The sequence below is a fragment of the Argiope bruennichi genome, chromosome 6, assembly GCF_947563725.1.
Source record: "Argiope bruennichi chromosome 6, qqArgBrue1.1, whole genome shotgun sequence".
NCBI lineage: Eukaryota > Metazoa > Arthropoda > Arachnida > Araneae > Araneidae > Argiope > Argiope bruennichi.
Genome location: NC_079156.1, coordinates 85,377,304 through 85,391,906, shown reverse-complemented (window position 1 = coordinate 85,391,906; position 14,603 = coordinate 85,377,304). Strand labels below are relative to the sequence as shown.

The following is a 14,603-nucleotide window of genomic DNA, read 5'->3' as shown; positions in this document are numbered from 1 at the left end:
CAAAAATGCCGAGAGCTAAACGGTTGAAATTTGGTGTACGGTCTTTACGACAAAGCCACAGATACCTATAAAATTTTGAGTAAAATCTGTTCAAAGGAAGTTCGTCTATCCGACTGCTCAATAAGTTAACACGATAACTGTAAAACGAAGAGAACTAGATAGATAAGATTTGGTACACGAATTTAACATCTATAGTGTAGACATCTGTAAAATTTTGAACCAAATCCAACAACTTTGATTATTTGTTGAGCTGTACTTTCAGAAATATGTAAACCCCTTTATTCAAAAATGCAGTGACTTAAAAATATTTAATAGTTGATTTCGAGAATACAAGCACAGTTTTGTGTTAAATCTTATTTTGTTTCAACGGTTTGGGGAAAACGTGTCTAACGCACAAACTCTATTTTCGGATAGTATTAATGGCATGTCAGGGATTAATCGCGAAAAAAACTCGCCAAGGAGAAGACGACAAATTTAGTAAAAATGTTACATTCACATCAAAAGTTAAAATTTCTTAACTACTGTACGACATTGCCATGTAAAACCTTCTCTGGTATGGCAAGTTTATTAGAGAGTATGCAAGAAACTTTCGCTAGTTATTTTATGCCATTTTATCGAGCATTTTATTATAAAAAGGCTATATTTCTATGAATATAATGAAATCTGTTTAATAAAAATGCCATTAGGATTAATAAGTAATATCAGGGATTGTGTAATTTCTTTTTGCTTTATTAATATGACTATTTGTTATTGTCTCATTTATACTTATTTGTTTTGAATTAGCTTGGTTGGCGGCCGATGAAGGATTCCTACTTGAAGTCACTTTCAGAATTTGAACTGTCTGAAGAAAACATAGAATTGATCGATGATATGTTTGAATGGTTGGTTGATCCATGTTTGCATTTTTTGAAATACAAATGCGTGACTTTCCTTAATACATCGGAAATTCATTTGACTCATTCACTGACCAGACTTTTCAACTGTTTGGTGAAAGAAATGCTAGCCTCACAGCCAAGTGATTTGGACGAAGCTGTTCGTATTTCTGATGTAAGAAATTTATTTTAAAACTTAATTAAATTTAAGAATTTATTTTAGGCTATAATGTGTGATATTCAAGTGATCCTTCATGTGTTAATTATAGTGAGGAAGGAACCAAATTCTCTATTTGTTTAAAAGCAATAAATGCATAGAATTACTTGTAATAAGCGCTTGTGTGAATAGAAACATGACCATAGAGTCTGAAGATATTTTATGATTAAAATTCGCACTGAAAAATGAGCTCGTAAAACACTGTGGATTGTCAGATAAAATGACATCAGCAATTAAATACAAATAGAATACTTGGCCAAGAAAGTTATTAATTTTGTAGTTGATCGTATAGCCAGTTGGCTACACATTTTTATTTCCATTTATTAGCGTCTCATGACTGTTTCTAGGAACAGCAAGCAATGAGTACTTGGAAATCTTTTTTAAAATAATTTTTAACAAAAATTTGTAGAAAAGACCGATATATGGCAATAGCAAATTGAAATTGAATTTGGAATTTAAGTAATTGAAATTGGAAACTTGGAAAAATGCCAAGATGGTTGCTCTATAAATATTTCTACCATTAAAAATACTAAAAGAAAATTTTGTTTTTGCTTTGTAAAAATATATTGGTAAAAAGGGACTTTTATTTTTATTGCAATATTTTTTTTATAATGCTATTTGTGTCAATGGGATCGTGTTTATTTCATAATGTAACCATTTCATACAATTAATTTTTTTTAAATTCACGACAAAATAATTTAAAAATTTTAATAACTTTCCTAAATTATATGTAGCTATTCAAAACACATATTTGTTTGATAAAAAATAAAAAGTCATGCATTCTAGGATTAAATTAATTGTCAAAAAATGCATTGGAGATTTATTGACATATAAGAAGAAAGCAAGCCAGATAATTCGTCCTTGTGTTTTCCCTAGAAATAATTTATGTCTTCTAAATACTGATATTAGAATTATGTTCCAGTAAAAACACAATAAGTTACTGCTGCTCATGAGTTTTCTTTTACAACATTCTTCTCGGGAAAAAAAAAAAAAAAAGATTGTATCTTTAACTTAAAAATTATTATTGAAACAAAGTGTCCTTATATTTATGTATAATTTATTAATATTATTTGTTGGATTTTATAATGCATAATTTTGAATATTCATTTTGAAAAACAATTGTTTATCTTTTGGTTTTTCAGACACTTCGAGGATTGCAAACACTTTTTGTGTTTTCATTAGTGTGGACTATTGGTGGCACAATGAATAACAATAGCAGAATTTTATTTGATGATTTTTTTCGTTCACTTCTGAATGGAGATAATGAACAGCATCCTAAAGTCAAAACATTCAAATTAACCAAAGCTCAACTTTTTCCTGAAGATGGACTTGTTTATGATTTTGTTTTCAATGTCAAAAGTAATTCATGGATTGGATGGCTGAATACTTTGCAAAAAGAGGACTTGGATCTTCCACTTTATGCCAGGGTCTTTCTTTTTTTTTTATCTATTTTTTTATTTATTTAATTGAAAAATTATTTTTTGGCACATTTTTTAAATGATTTGAATTCTTTTTCATGCATGTTCAATCGTAATACTTAAAATGACGGACTGTCTTGGATATTTAAAAATTTTTAGTTATTTTTAAATCTTGATAATTTCAATTCTTTAAAATTTTCCATATTTATTGTAAATATAAGGATATTTAAATTAATCATACGAATTAATGATCAAATATGAATGTTATATAATTTGCTCATATGTATAATGAATGTTTCACTGTAAATGAAATCTAATGTTGAAATATGTTTTATGTTGTTTATAAACAAATAAATATTTTTTTTCTTTTTTACATTGCTTTCACAGGAGGAAGAGACCCAAAAAGTAGGATCAAATAATACTTAAAAATTAAATTTTATTATTTTGCATTTATACTTTATTGTTGTATTTTACACAATTTATGAAGTTATTTAAATCCATAAATTCAGATTTATCAGAAATTCTGATTCTAAAGGGAATCATTAAATGGATCTGATAATCCCAGCATGAAATAAAAGTTATCAAAGATTATCTAAAGTGCTTTCCTGTTATTATTTATAACATGCTATATTTTGGCACTTAAGAACTTATTAATTTTTTTAACTTTAAAAACACTTAATTTATAACTATAAACAGCTACTCCGAAGGCATAAGGAAATATTGAATGATCGGAACACATGATAATGTAGATAGGAGCTCTGAATCTGTCCTAAAGTCCATCATCAGCTATGGTACAACCCCTTCAGTAGGAAGCATGTCCCATCATTGGTAGGATGTTACTGATTCCACACCATTTCTATATTCACCACAGTAGTGGGAATCAACCATCATATCAGGAGGTTCTCCTTTCTGTATCTTAGGTGTCCACCTAGGAGGGAATTACCTAATTTAGAAATTAAACTTATTAATACCATCCAGATTTCATTCTGAAAATGAAATACTTTTCACATTACATATAAGGTAATTCACTGGGTAAAAATGTTATTTAGATATTTTTATTTTATAAAGAGTTCCATTATTCTAAATTTCCTTTTGATGATTAAGATAAAAAATGAATTTTTTTATTTTATAAAGTTCCATTATTCTAAATTTCCTTTTGATGATTAAGATAAAAAAATTAATTTTTTTATTTTATAGCACAGTCATAATAGGTTCTTTTAGTTGAATGATGTAATAAATGATTAGTAAAAATATACATAACTTTAAAATAAAATCATAAATAAATAATTATTACAATAATATTGAAAGCTTAAGTTCACACTTCTAAAGACGATATTCTTCTTCTGTTCTTAATTTCCATTTTGTTTTTATTTGTATTTAAATAATGTTGTGCTTCTTTAAATACATTTAAAAAATTGAATGCAGCCCTGAATAATAAATTATGAATTTTCAGTTGTTTTATTGAAATTGTCATAGTTTATTTTTGTTTGCTTAAATAACTTTAAAATTTTATAAATGCTGTTCAAGCAATTAGTTAACATTTAATGATATTTTTCAAATGAATATGTTTGCTTTGAACAGATCAATGAATTGATAATCCCGACCAATGAAACTGTGAGGCAACGGTTCATGTTAAATACATACATTTCTCATGATGTACCTGTTCTTTTTGTTGGACCTACTGGAACAGGAAAGTCTGCAATAACAAACAATTTTCTGATTCATTTACCTAAGGAAAGGTAAATCAAGTCTTCAATCAAAAGTTTTTAATTTCGATTTTCTACTTAGTTTTAAAATTTTTCATTCTGCCCTATTTTTTATTTTCATTTTTACAGATATCTTCCCAATAGTATAAATTTTTCAGCTAGAACAACTGCTGGTCAGACTCAAGATATTATTATGAGCAAACTGGACAGGTAAATAGAAATTTTCAATGAACATTCAGAATTTTTGTTATTTTTATGTATATATATTTCCTACTAAAAATATTTCATGGCATATCGCATACAATATTTGTTCAGAAACCTTTTGAATCAGAATTTATAATTTGATCCAAATGAAAATTTTATCAAATATTTTCCATTTATTTTGTTATTAATAATAAAAACTTTTTAATCTGAAGCATTAACCTATGAAATATTTTTGCTTCAGTTTAAATTTATTATAAAGATGTACACTTACTTGTTTGCACAAGTTTTTGTCTGAATAACTTCATTTGATGTGTCCACCTGTTATTTAAAGCTTTTGTAGACATGTTGAAATAAATTTGTCCTTTTTTCTGTTCATACCATACTATTCTGACTTTCAAAATTATCTCTCTATTACCGAGCGATAACACATTATTCTTTTTATTTGTATAAAATATCACTAGAATCTAACCCTGATATGAAACAAATAGACATAACTTTGGTCACACTCATGTATCATATATGCTTGCTGTGGAGTTCTATTTAACTGCTATTGCAAATAGAAAACTTATAGCTACACAAATTTGTTTTTAATAATGTAACTGTAAACAGGATATCTATTTAAACCTTATTAAAAAACAAATATAGTAGAACTTTAAGTTTGATGCTGCATTCAAAACATATGTGTAACTTTGGAGGTTATTTGCTTCATTTATTTAAAGTTGCTTAGCTTCTTTACTTCCAGTTAATTCAGAAAATGTCAATATTTACATATTTGGTATTATCTATATTTTCTTAATTTAACTTTTATTTAAACAACATTCCCTTTGATAAGGTTGTCAAAAAGAAAATTTTTAATTATTGTCTATCTTTTCATCAGTATTATTACTTCATATGCACTACAATGAGAATTTTTTGATTTTATGCCCATATATTGGATATTTGTAATTTAATCATCAACTTGTTTATCAATTTCAATCCTTTACCTGATGCTGCAAAAAAATAATTTAGTTAGTGCATCTCAAGGTATATCTAGAAAGGCTGATTTTAAATTTGGAAATAAATTATTTTTTGTGGAGGAAATAATTTAAATTTAAGGTGTATTTAAACAATTAAAATGTATTCTCTCATTTTATAATAACAGGAGAAGAAAAGGCGTATTTGGACCTAGCATGGGCAAAAAATGCATTGTATTTGTTGATGATTTGAATATGCCTGCTAAAGAAGTTTATGGAGCGCAGCCTCCTATCGAATTACTTCGTCAATGGATAGATCATGGATATTGGTTTGACAAAAAAGATACTTCTGTTCTAGAAATTGTTGATGTGGTATGAATGTTTAAATAATTTTAAGAAATGAGTTTTATTAATTAGCTTTATTATGTGGATATTATTGTAATAATAATTTCTTGCTTTGTGTTTGCAAAAGATATTGCTGCAATGTTATGTCAATAGATCACATTCAAATAATTTAGTTAAAAATTAAGAAAAAATGCCAAAATCCACATTGTTAATTTTAATTTGTAACTAAAAAAATACCCTTAACTTTCTTCTGAAATTTGTTGAGATTTTCCTTATATTCTATCCCCCCCCCTCTCTCTTTCACAAATCGTATTTTTTATCCTATTTCGGTCAGGCTGTTGATCAGTATTTATGATATCAGTTTTCTCTCAACTTTCAATCTGTTGTGTTGTGTGTGCATGCGTGTGTGTGTGAAACTTTTTTTCTATGGTGAAAATAATAATGAATAATAATCACTTCCAAAATTTGAGAGTTATCATATTGATGCATTGCAAGTAGACATATGTTTGTTTAAGAAACCTACTTATACCATTATTTTTCTCTCAAATCATTAAAAACCAATTAATGAATAAGATCTATATTGTGATAAAAGAAAAATATTTTTATTTATCATAGAAGCACTTCAAAATATTATATATTTAAGAAAAAGTATGCAATTTAATGCCATTTTTTTCAGTACAAATTACTTTGTCTTCTTAAGAAAATATTCGATTCATATGATGATGATGTCGTGTCCGCGTTACCACGGAAAGGGGGTGCAGTAGCTTTTGAGGGTAAAGACCCTTGAGCACCCGAGGGCAGAAGTTTGACTTCTAGCTCATGAAACACACACACACATTCGCTTGCACAACCCCTTTTTACAGGGGAGCACATTCACACACCTCACAGATAGAATACAGAGGAAGAACAGCCATGCCGAACCGAGATTCGAACCTGGGACGCCCAGAACACGGAGAAGATGCGCTACGCCTATGCCAGGACGCATGCATTTGATTCATATGTAGTTAAATATAAAATATATAAACTATTAAATTATTTTTATGGAGTCATATTGTATACTGGTGGTTATCAAAATAATGGGAAGACTTCTGAATAAAAGTAGCATTTAAGAATGTACTCTGCAAGCATTAAAATATAATTCAAGCAACCAATTTTTTTAATATAGAAAATATATATCGTGGTAATATGCGGTAGTTTTATTGAAATTGCATTCGTCTTTGATTTTTGCCAAAAGCGTAATATCAAACTTTCAAAGAGGGAAAATTGTAAGAAACCTTACTAGCTGGAGCAATTAAGAATGTAACCCCATCTTTTAGGCGATTCTAAAGGTACAGTGTCTGAAGTCATGATAGCAAGGTAAGCAAAACAAAATAGTGGATGGATGGAAAAGTTTGAGTAACAGACAGATAGGTATCGAAGCAGATTGTAATGTCTAAAAAGAAAACAGCATCTAAAGAAATCGTTGAAATCAATCAGCATCTCGATTCTCCCATATCAATGAATACAATTAGGAGGACCTTTTATAAACAAAACATTTATGGCAGAGAAGCAGTTCCCAAACCACTGCTATAGTTATTAATGAAAGTCGTCTACAGTAGTACCATAATCACAAAAACTAGTCAAATGATAAGTGGGTGACAGTTATATGATTAGACAATTCATCTCTCGCACTTTTCCCCATCTTAGAATAGAATCATAGAATCATCATAGAATACGTTTGGAGGACACTTGCGCAAGCATGCAATTGTGACTGTCTCCTTCCAACTATCAGACATAGTGGTGGATCTGCCATGATAAGGCAGTTCTACCACGACCAGCAATGTCATGGTTTTCTACTGGCTGAATCGTAACCTTGAAAGGAAGGATTATGGGGAGAAGTATAGAGAAACTTTAGCTGACCAAGTCCATCCTTTAATGCAAACTTTTTTTTCAGTAAGAGATGGAATTTTCCATTGTGATAATGTTCCTATTCATGCAGCAAGGCTTGTCCAGTTGTGGTTTGATGAACATGAAGCTGAAGTGAAACATCTACTTTGTCCCATACAATCCCCTCTCTTCAGTATAATGGAACCATTATGATCTTTATAGAGCCTTTAGTCCACTCCACCGTTATCTCTCCTAGAACTTTTAGACTATCTCCCTGAAAAATGGTACAATATTCCTTTAAATACTATTCAGCTCTTGTATGATTTGATTCTCAGGCGAATCCAATGTATTACATGCCAATGATGGCCCTACGTTTTATTAATAAATATTCTTTTATCCATTTGTGGTACTTCTATTATTTTGATAACTATCTGTAACTGTTTAGGATTATTTAAGTAATAATTAAAGAAAACTACTTTAGCCAGTCGTGTATATTGCATTTATGTATTTTTATTTTCATACGATAGTATTCATTTGTGATGGTTCTTAATTTTCTAAGGCTCCTTTGACTTAACCTTCAATTTAATCTTGAAAAAACTAAATTTGAAAAAAAAAACTTTGTCATTTATATAGGTTTGAGTTCAAATGATAAATTTGTGCATTGAATAATCAGATTTTTAAAATAATAAGCTAAAATTAAATCATTCTTTAGAACTCGATAGTAGAGAATTGGGCTTTCTATAGAAAAAAACACATGCTGCCTGTATATCCTAGATAACTGCTAATATCTGCTGATGGCTATATGGCACAATTTCTGTTTAATTATTGGAGACTGGTAAATATTTGATATAGGTTACTTTTTAAGACAGAGGAAAATTCATCTTTTCATGATCACATGACATATTATATGGCAAATTTCTATTATTACTTATTTATTATTACTACCACCACAATAAATCACTAAAAAATGCAGACAATCGCCGATCATCTTAGCATCTCATGTATAATGGAGTGTGGCGTTTTTAGCATGTTCTGAAAATTGCCAAGTAAACCCAGTAATATAACTGTCGTGATAAAATCCTGGCATCTTATAATGAAGTTTAGCAATCTTTGCAGAATTTGAAAATCATTAAGTAAACAAGGCAGTAAAAATGAGCAAGTGCCTTTTTATTACTAATAACATATTTCTAGTCCATTTAAAATCCAAGTAGTTCAGTAAAAATATTTTCCTTTTTTTTAATTCCTGCAAAAAATGATGATAAAAAAACTGAGCTATAAGATAATAATGAATCAATAAATCATTGTTTTGATTACTTTAAAATAAAATGTATTGAAAACAGCAATTCATACTTCAATATTTAATTATCTTTCCCCTTTCCCACAAATTAAAATAAATGTAAATCATCCTTTTTTATTCTTGTAGGAGAAAATAACCATTTTGTCATCATGTCAATCATTAGAAAATCCTTTTTATCAAGCTGTTCTTCTAAATATTAATATAATATTATTTTCTTAAATATTCATATACCAAGAAATATACTATTTTTATATATTTCTTAAAATTATTTTAGAGGCCTCAAAATATATTTCAGATTCTTGTGACTGGTATGGGACCTCCTGGTGGTGGAAGAAACGACATCACTTCACGTTTTGTTCGACATTTAAATATTATGGGCATAGATTCATTTGACGATGCAACACTTTGTCATGTTTTCACATCAATTGTTAATTGGCAATTCCACAAGGGCTATGATCCAACTATACAAAGACTTGGCAAAGTAAAGTATTTTTTCTGTGTCCCTCACTTTTAAATAAGTAACAAGATTCATTCTTTAATATAAATTACTGTACAATAATTATAACATTCTGCAGTATTTACATAATATTATAGAATATTAAATATTGTGAAACATTAAATACCATACTAAATATGCAACTATATTACAATTAAGTTATTGATTTTTAGTAGAAAATTCAATATAAATCTAATAGAATATTTTACCTATATTCATAACGAGAATCAGTCTAGTAGAGTCTATTTCGTATTTAATGGAAAGTGGAATAACTTCTTCATATTCTTCTTAATCATCATTTAAATTGGAAGCAAGTAGAATAATTTCTAAATCATAATATCATTCACTAACTCCACGAAAGTTATCTCTATTTACAGCAGATGACCATCCTCTTCAACACCGAAAACCCATGGGAGATTTAGGCATTTTGTGTCCCTCATCATGGGGCTCTTCCTTTAATAAAGTTTCATATTTTAGCACATTTTATATGAATAAACATTTAATGATTTCTTTCAGTGATTTTTTTTTAATTTTAATAACTTTATGATTTATATATGTTTTTTTTTATTTATTTTAAAATTATTTATTTAAAAATAAAAGCAATAAAATTCTTGAAAAATTCATCACAATTTATTATTTAGGGATTTTTTTTTCAATAACATTTGAAAATTAGGAAAGATTATAAGCAAATAATAAATTTCAAACAATATGATGTTAAAAATTATTATTTTAAAATACATGTCAACTAAAATTAGCATAATCAATTTAGGAATAATTAATATTTAATCATTTTTTTAAAAATTACTTTACATTATTTAATAAGAATTTAAATAATTCAGTATAATCATGCATTGTAACTCTAATATCTTATAGTTTATAAAATATGTATTTTTACAAATTTAAATGTATATTAATTACAAAATTACAAATGAAACAATATATAAAGGATAAACTTTTAATAGATTATATAATAAATAATCATATATATCAAATCTGCTATGAATAAAGCGTTTGGGATTAAACTGCGCCATTATAAGCCGTATGTCTTTATTTTAAATACAGATTACAATTCATATTTTCAAGGTATAGTAAATTCGTTTTGTAGGAAATGAAAGGAAATATTATTGCAAGTCTTTGTTGAAAGCTTCCATAATTGCCAACCATCAACATTAAATTTTCCCCAACCTTCGAATACTCTTTTTTTTTTAAATTATATAATCTTTAAAGTTTGTGTGCATATTATATAGAGTATATTACAACTTTTTAGATAATATACAGCATATAGTAGTTTTTTTTATAGACACACCATCTGGAATCGACTATATCAAATGTATCATGTCTAGTCATCTTAACAGTGATTTTACATGACCTCTGTGTTTAATTGATTGTCCGTCGATAGAATTTTATTTATTTATTTTTATTTGATATGTAAAACTGAAAAAAGGTTAAATTATTTAAAAAAACACAATTTATTTCATTTTTTAACCTGATTCTTTTTTTTAATCAAACAGATAAAGAAAAAAATTATTGAAAAAAAAATTTATTTCATTTTTTAACCTGGCCTTTTTTTTTTTTTTTTCTTTAGTTAAACAGTCATATATAAAAATCGATCAATGCTCAAATACGATCAACCTTTCTTTTCTTGTCTAAGGTGTGTGTGTGTGTGTGTGTTTTTTTGGGGGGGGGATATTTATTTTTAATTTGCAGAAATCATTGAATTAAATATTAGTATATAATTGACGATCTTACGCAAGATCGTAATAATCATAAGATCATAACATTGATTGTACATGATCTTGTATAAAATCCTATACAATGAATATAATAAGATCATATACAATTAATATAATAAGATCATATACAATTAATATAACAAGATCATGTACAATCAATGTAATAAGATCATATAATATCATACAATAAGATCTTATGGTATTATTTTTATAATTAACAGATCGTTGTCAATGCAACAAAAGACATCTACACTGCTGCTATTGCTAATTTTTTGCCCACACCAGCTAAAAGCCATTATGTGTTCAACCTCAGAGACTTCGCACGAGTTATTTGTGGCGTACTTCTGATGCCAAGGACTCATTTGAAGGATGGAAATAAATTAGCTCGACTGTGGATTCATGAAGTGTATCGTGTTTTCTACGATCGTTTAATCGATGATGATGATAGGTATGTCGTTCTAGTTCTGGAAGAAGTAAAATTATCGAATTAAAATAAATATGTAACCAATTCTATTACGCTTTTTTTACTTACTCTCCAGAGAAGCATTTTTTGAAATGGTGTCTAATACAACAGTCGAGCAGTTCAAACAACCAATGGATAAACTTTTGGCTCACCTTACTCAAGGCTCTTTGAAAGATTCCGACATTAGGTAAGTATTATATCTTTAGTAAATGAAAGTTTCTTGCTATAATTTCTACTTAAAAATTGTGCTTGATCTATTTTTACACTTTTTAAATCTGTGTATTCATCAACAAATCGATATTTGTTGTAAATGATGGTTCCTGGATTTACCTGGCGATTTTCCAAGTATGCTGAGAATGCCCAGATAAACAGTTTACTCCGTGATTTTCAGATTGCACCAAAGTCGTCAAACTCCATTGTACTTAAGATGGCAAGATGATTGTATTTTTATGTTTACTTGGCGATTTTTAGATTAAGCCAAAATCGTCAAACTCCGTTAAACATAAGTTGTCATTATTCTGCCATGATGGTTGGCGGCAATTTGCATTTTTAACAATTTATCGCGGCGGCCATAAAAATAAACATGCACCATAAAAACGTGTTCACATTAAAAAAACTCAAAAGCTTTTGAAAATTTAATGAACTATTATAAGCATATGACTGATTTTTCCCCCTTTTGATACATAATAATTTCAAATTAAATGTTATTATTTTATTATTATTATTATTTTATCCCGTTTTGTAATTATTACATCTCTGCTTGTACGCTTTATACAATACAAATTTAAACTCTCTGTAAATACCTTAAATATGAACTTACTTCGCAATTTTATTATTGTAAAACATGTATTAAAAGAACTATAACTTGTATGAAAAACCTAAAAGGCCTTTTCTTTTCTCATCATATCCACCTACAATGGATATTCTATCATGTTGGCACCAATGGTAATGAGATTGCAAACACGCTGGCTAAAGTCGGAGCTAGTGATGCCTCTGTGCCTACTAAAACTCTTACCTACATGTAAATTTTCTCGAGAGCTAAAAGCCAAAATAAAACCACTTGGATTGTCTCACTAGTTCATCATTGGTATAAGAGTAATCGTCCAGGGAGCTCATTGACTCTTTATTGTAGTAGGCAGGATTAGACTGCTCTTACTCGCTTTCTCAATGGGCACTTTAGAATTGTAAAATATTCAAAGGGTTCTAAGCGATTTGAAGATTCCCTAAGTGTTTTACTGAAAAGGCTTCACCTAATCACATTCTTATTTGTCTGGGCTTCTCCGGTCAGAGTCTAATTGAAAATTTATTGTTAATATTTGACTTCTTCAGTTTGCACAATTTTATAGACTTGATATAACTCTGCTGTTATTGGGGATGTGCAGCGAGAAAATGTCAATGGAGGTAGTCTTGGCAGGTTAGAAAATATTAAAATCTTCTCAACTGAGTGCAAAAATAATAAAAATGCGTATAAACTGATTAGAAACAAGTGTTTCCTAAGATCACGCACATGCCAATTCTTATCTCAAAGAATTTAATAAATAAATAACATGTTTACATAATTCTTTTAAAACTTTTTGCTATAGTGCACTTTTTTCCAAATGAAAATCTTAAATAATTATAATAATGTTTTCAACAGAAATTTGTTCTTTGGTGATTACATGGTTCCAGATGACGAAGAAAAAGCATATGATGAAGTGGAAGATTTAGATAAACTCTCTGAAGTGATGAATGGGTATTTATATTTTCATTATAATAAAATCTTAAATGGAATATGTACAATTTCTTATATTTCTTTTATTATATTCAGGTATTTGGATGATTACAATCAACTGACAAAGACACCAATGCACTTAGTTTTGTTCAAGTTTGCTATAGAACACATTTCCCGTATTTCTCGTGTTCTTAAGCAAGACAATGGACATGTTCTACTTGTTGGTAAAAACATTTTCTTATAATTAAAATATATTCGTAATATACATTTCTCATTATTTTTAAAAAAATAAAAACCAAATATCTATACTGGTTATTAATCTTAATAGTGAAATCTATTGGCTTTTAATTTAAAATATTTCTGCTATTACTATTACTGTCTACTGCTTTTAAACTATTTCTGCTACAAAAACTAATTAATCTGAGAAATACCCATACATTTTCTTTTTCTTTTATATTTTTCAAAAAAAAAAAATATATATATATATATTTGACTAAATTCCTTGGCATTTTTTTTTTTTTTTTTTTTTTTTTACCCCTTGCAGGTATTGGTGGAAGTGGACGGCAAAGTGCTGCTAAACTTGCTACTTTTATGGCTGGTTTTGAAACTTTTCAAATCGAAATAACTAAAAATTATACTATTGTTGAGTGGCGAGATGATATTAAAAAGGTTTGTAAAAAGCAATATATAATTTTTTTTCTTAAATAATTACTTTTAATTTTGATAATTATTTAGCAGCCTCTGTTATTTAAATGTATTAGATGGATATTTTGGGAAATCTATTTTGGAACAAGTGATTCTCCAACTATTGCGATTCTCTATCACTTCCCGCATATGAACAGTGATTTAGAAATACTGTGCAATTTTAAAAACAAATGGCTAAAAATAAAAGCTGCCATTTGCACTGAAAGCTTGATTGAAAAAATATAGTTTACATCATATACAAAATATAGTCTGCATCATATACAAAACGCCTTATCCTCCTTATTCTTCTCCAGGAAAGTAAAAGTAATTTTAAGTAGAAAGTCCTGTAGTTTGTAATCGCTAAACTACTCACACACTATAAGAATGCTAGGAATTCAGGAAACGATGTTTTTATTCTTCTATTACTAGGTTGGTGTTATGATTACATACAGCATCAATCGTCAGTATATCTTAACGTTCCTTTATATATATAGTGTGAGCAAATAATTTTATTTTCTTGCTCGGCATTCCAGTGTTTTTCTGAGATATCTTGAATGTTCACTTTCTGTGATAAGTCGATGTTGTAACTGGCCATCAATCAAAATGAACAATATTATGAATGACTGATAAATTTCTTT

The 14,603-nt window shown here is 28.3% G+C and overlaps 1 protein-coding gene across 1 annotated transcript in view; it reads left to right on the top strand.

The window, feature by feature from the left end:
* LOC129971809 (dynein axonemal heavy chain 3-like) overlaps positions 1 to 14,603 on the top strand; it is a 131,362-nt gene that overhangs the window by 45,346 nt on the left and 71,413 nt on the right. Inside the window, exons 33-43 of the mRNA XM_056085785.1 lie at positions 784 to 1,047; positions 2,232 to 2,516; positions 4,089 to 4,246; positions 4,343 to 4,423; positions 5,559 to 5,742; positions 9,174 to 9,359; positions 11,329 to 11,555; positions 11,647 to 11,757; positions 13,207 to 13,302; positions 13,378 to 13,505; positions 13,826 to 13,950. Coding sequence (XP_055941760.1) covers positions 784 to 1,047; positions 2,232 to 2,516; positions 4,089 to 4,246; positions 4,343 to 4,423; positions 5,559 to 5,742; positions 9,174 to 9,359; positions 11,329 to 11,555; positions 11,647 to 11,757; positions 13,207 to 13,302; positions 13,378 to 13,505; positions 13,826 to 13,950 — 1,845 coding nt within the window. The remainder of the gene's footprint in view (positions 1 to 783; positions 1,048 to 2,231; positions 2,517 to 4,088; positions 4,247 to 4,342; positions 4,424 to 5,558; positions 5,743 to 9,173; positions 9,360 to 11,328; positions 11,556 to 11,646; positions 11,758 to 13,206; positions 13,303 to 13,377; positions 13,506 to 13,825; positions 13,951 to 14,603) is intronic.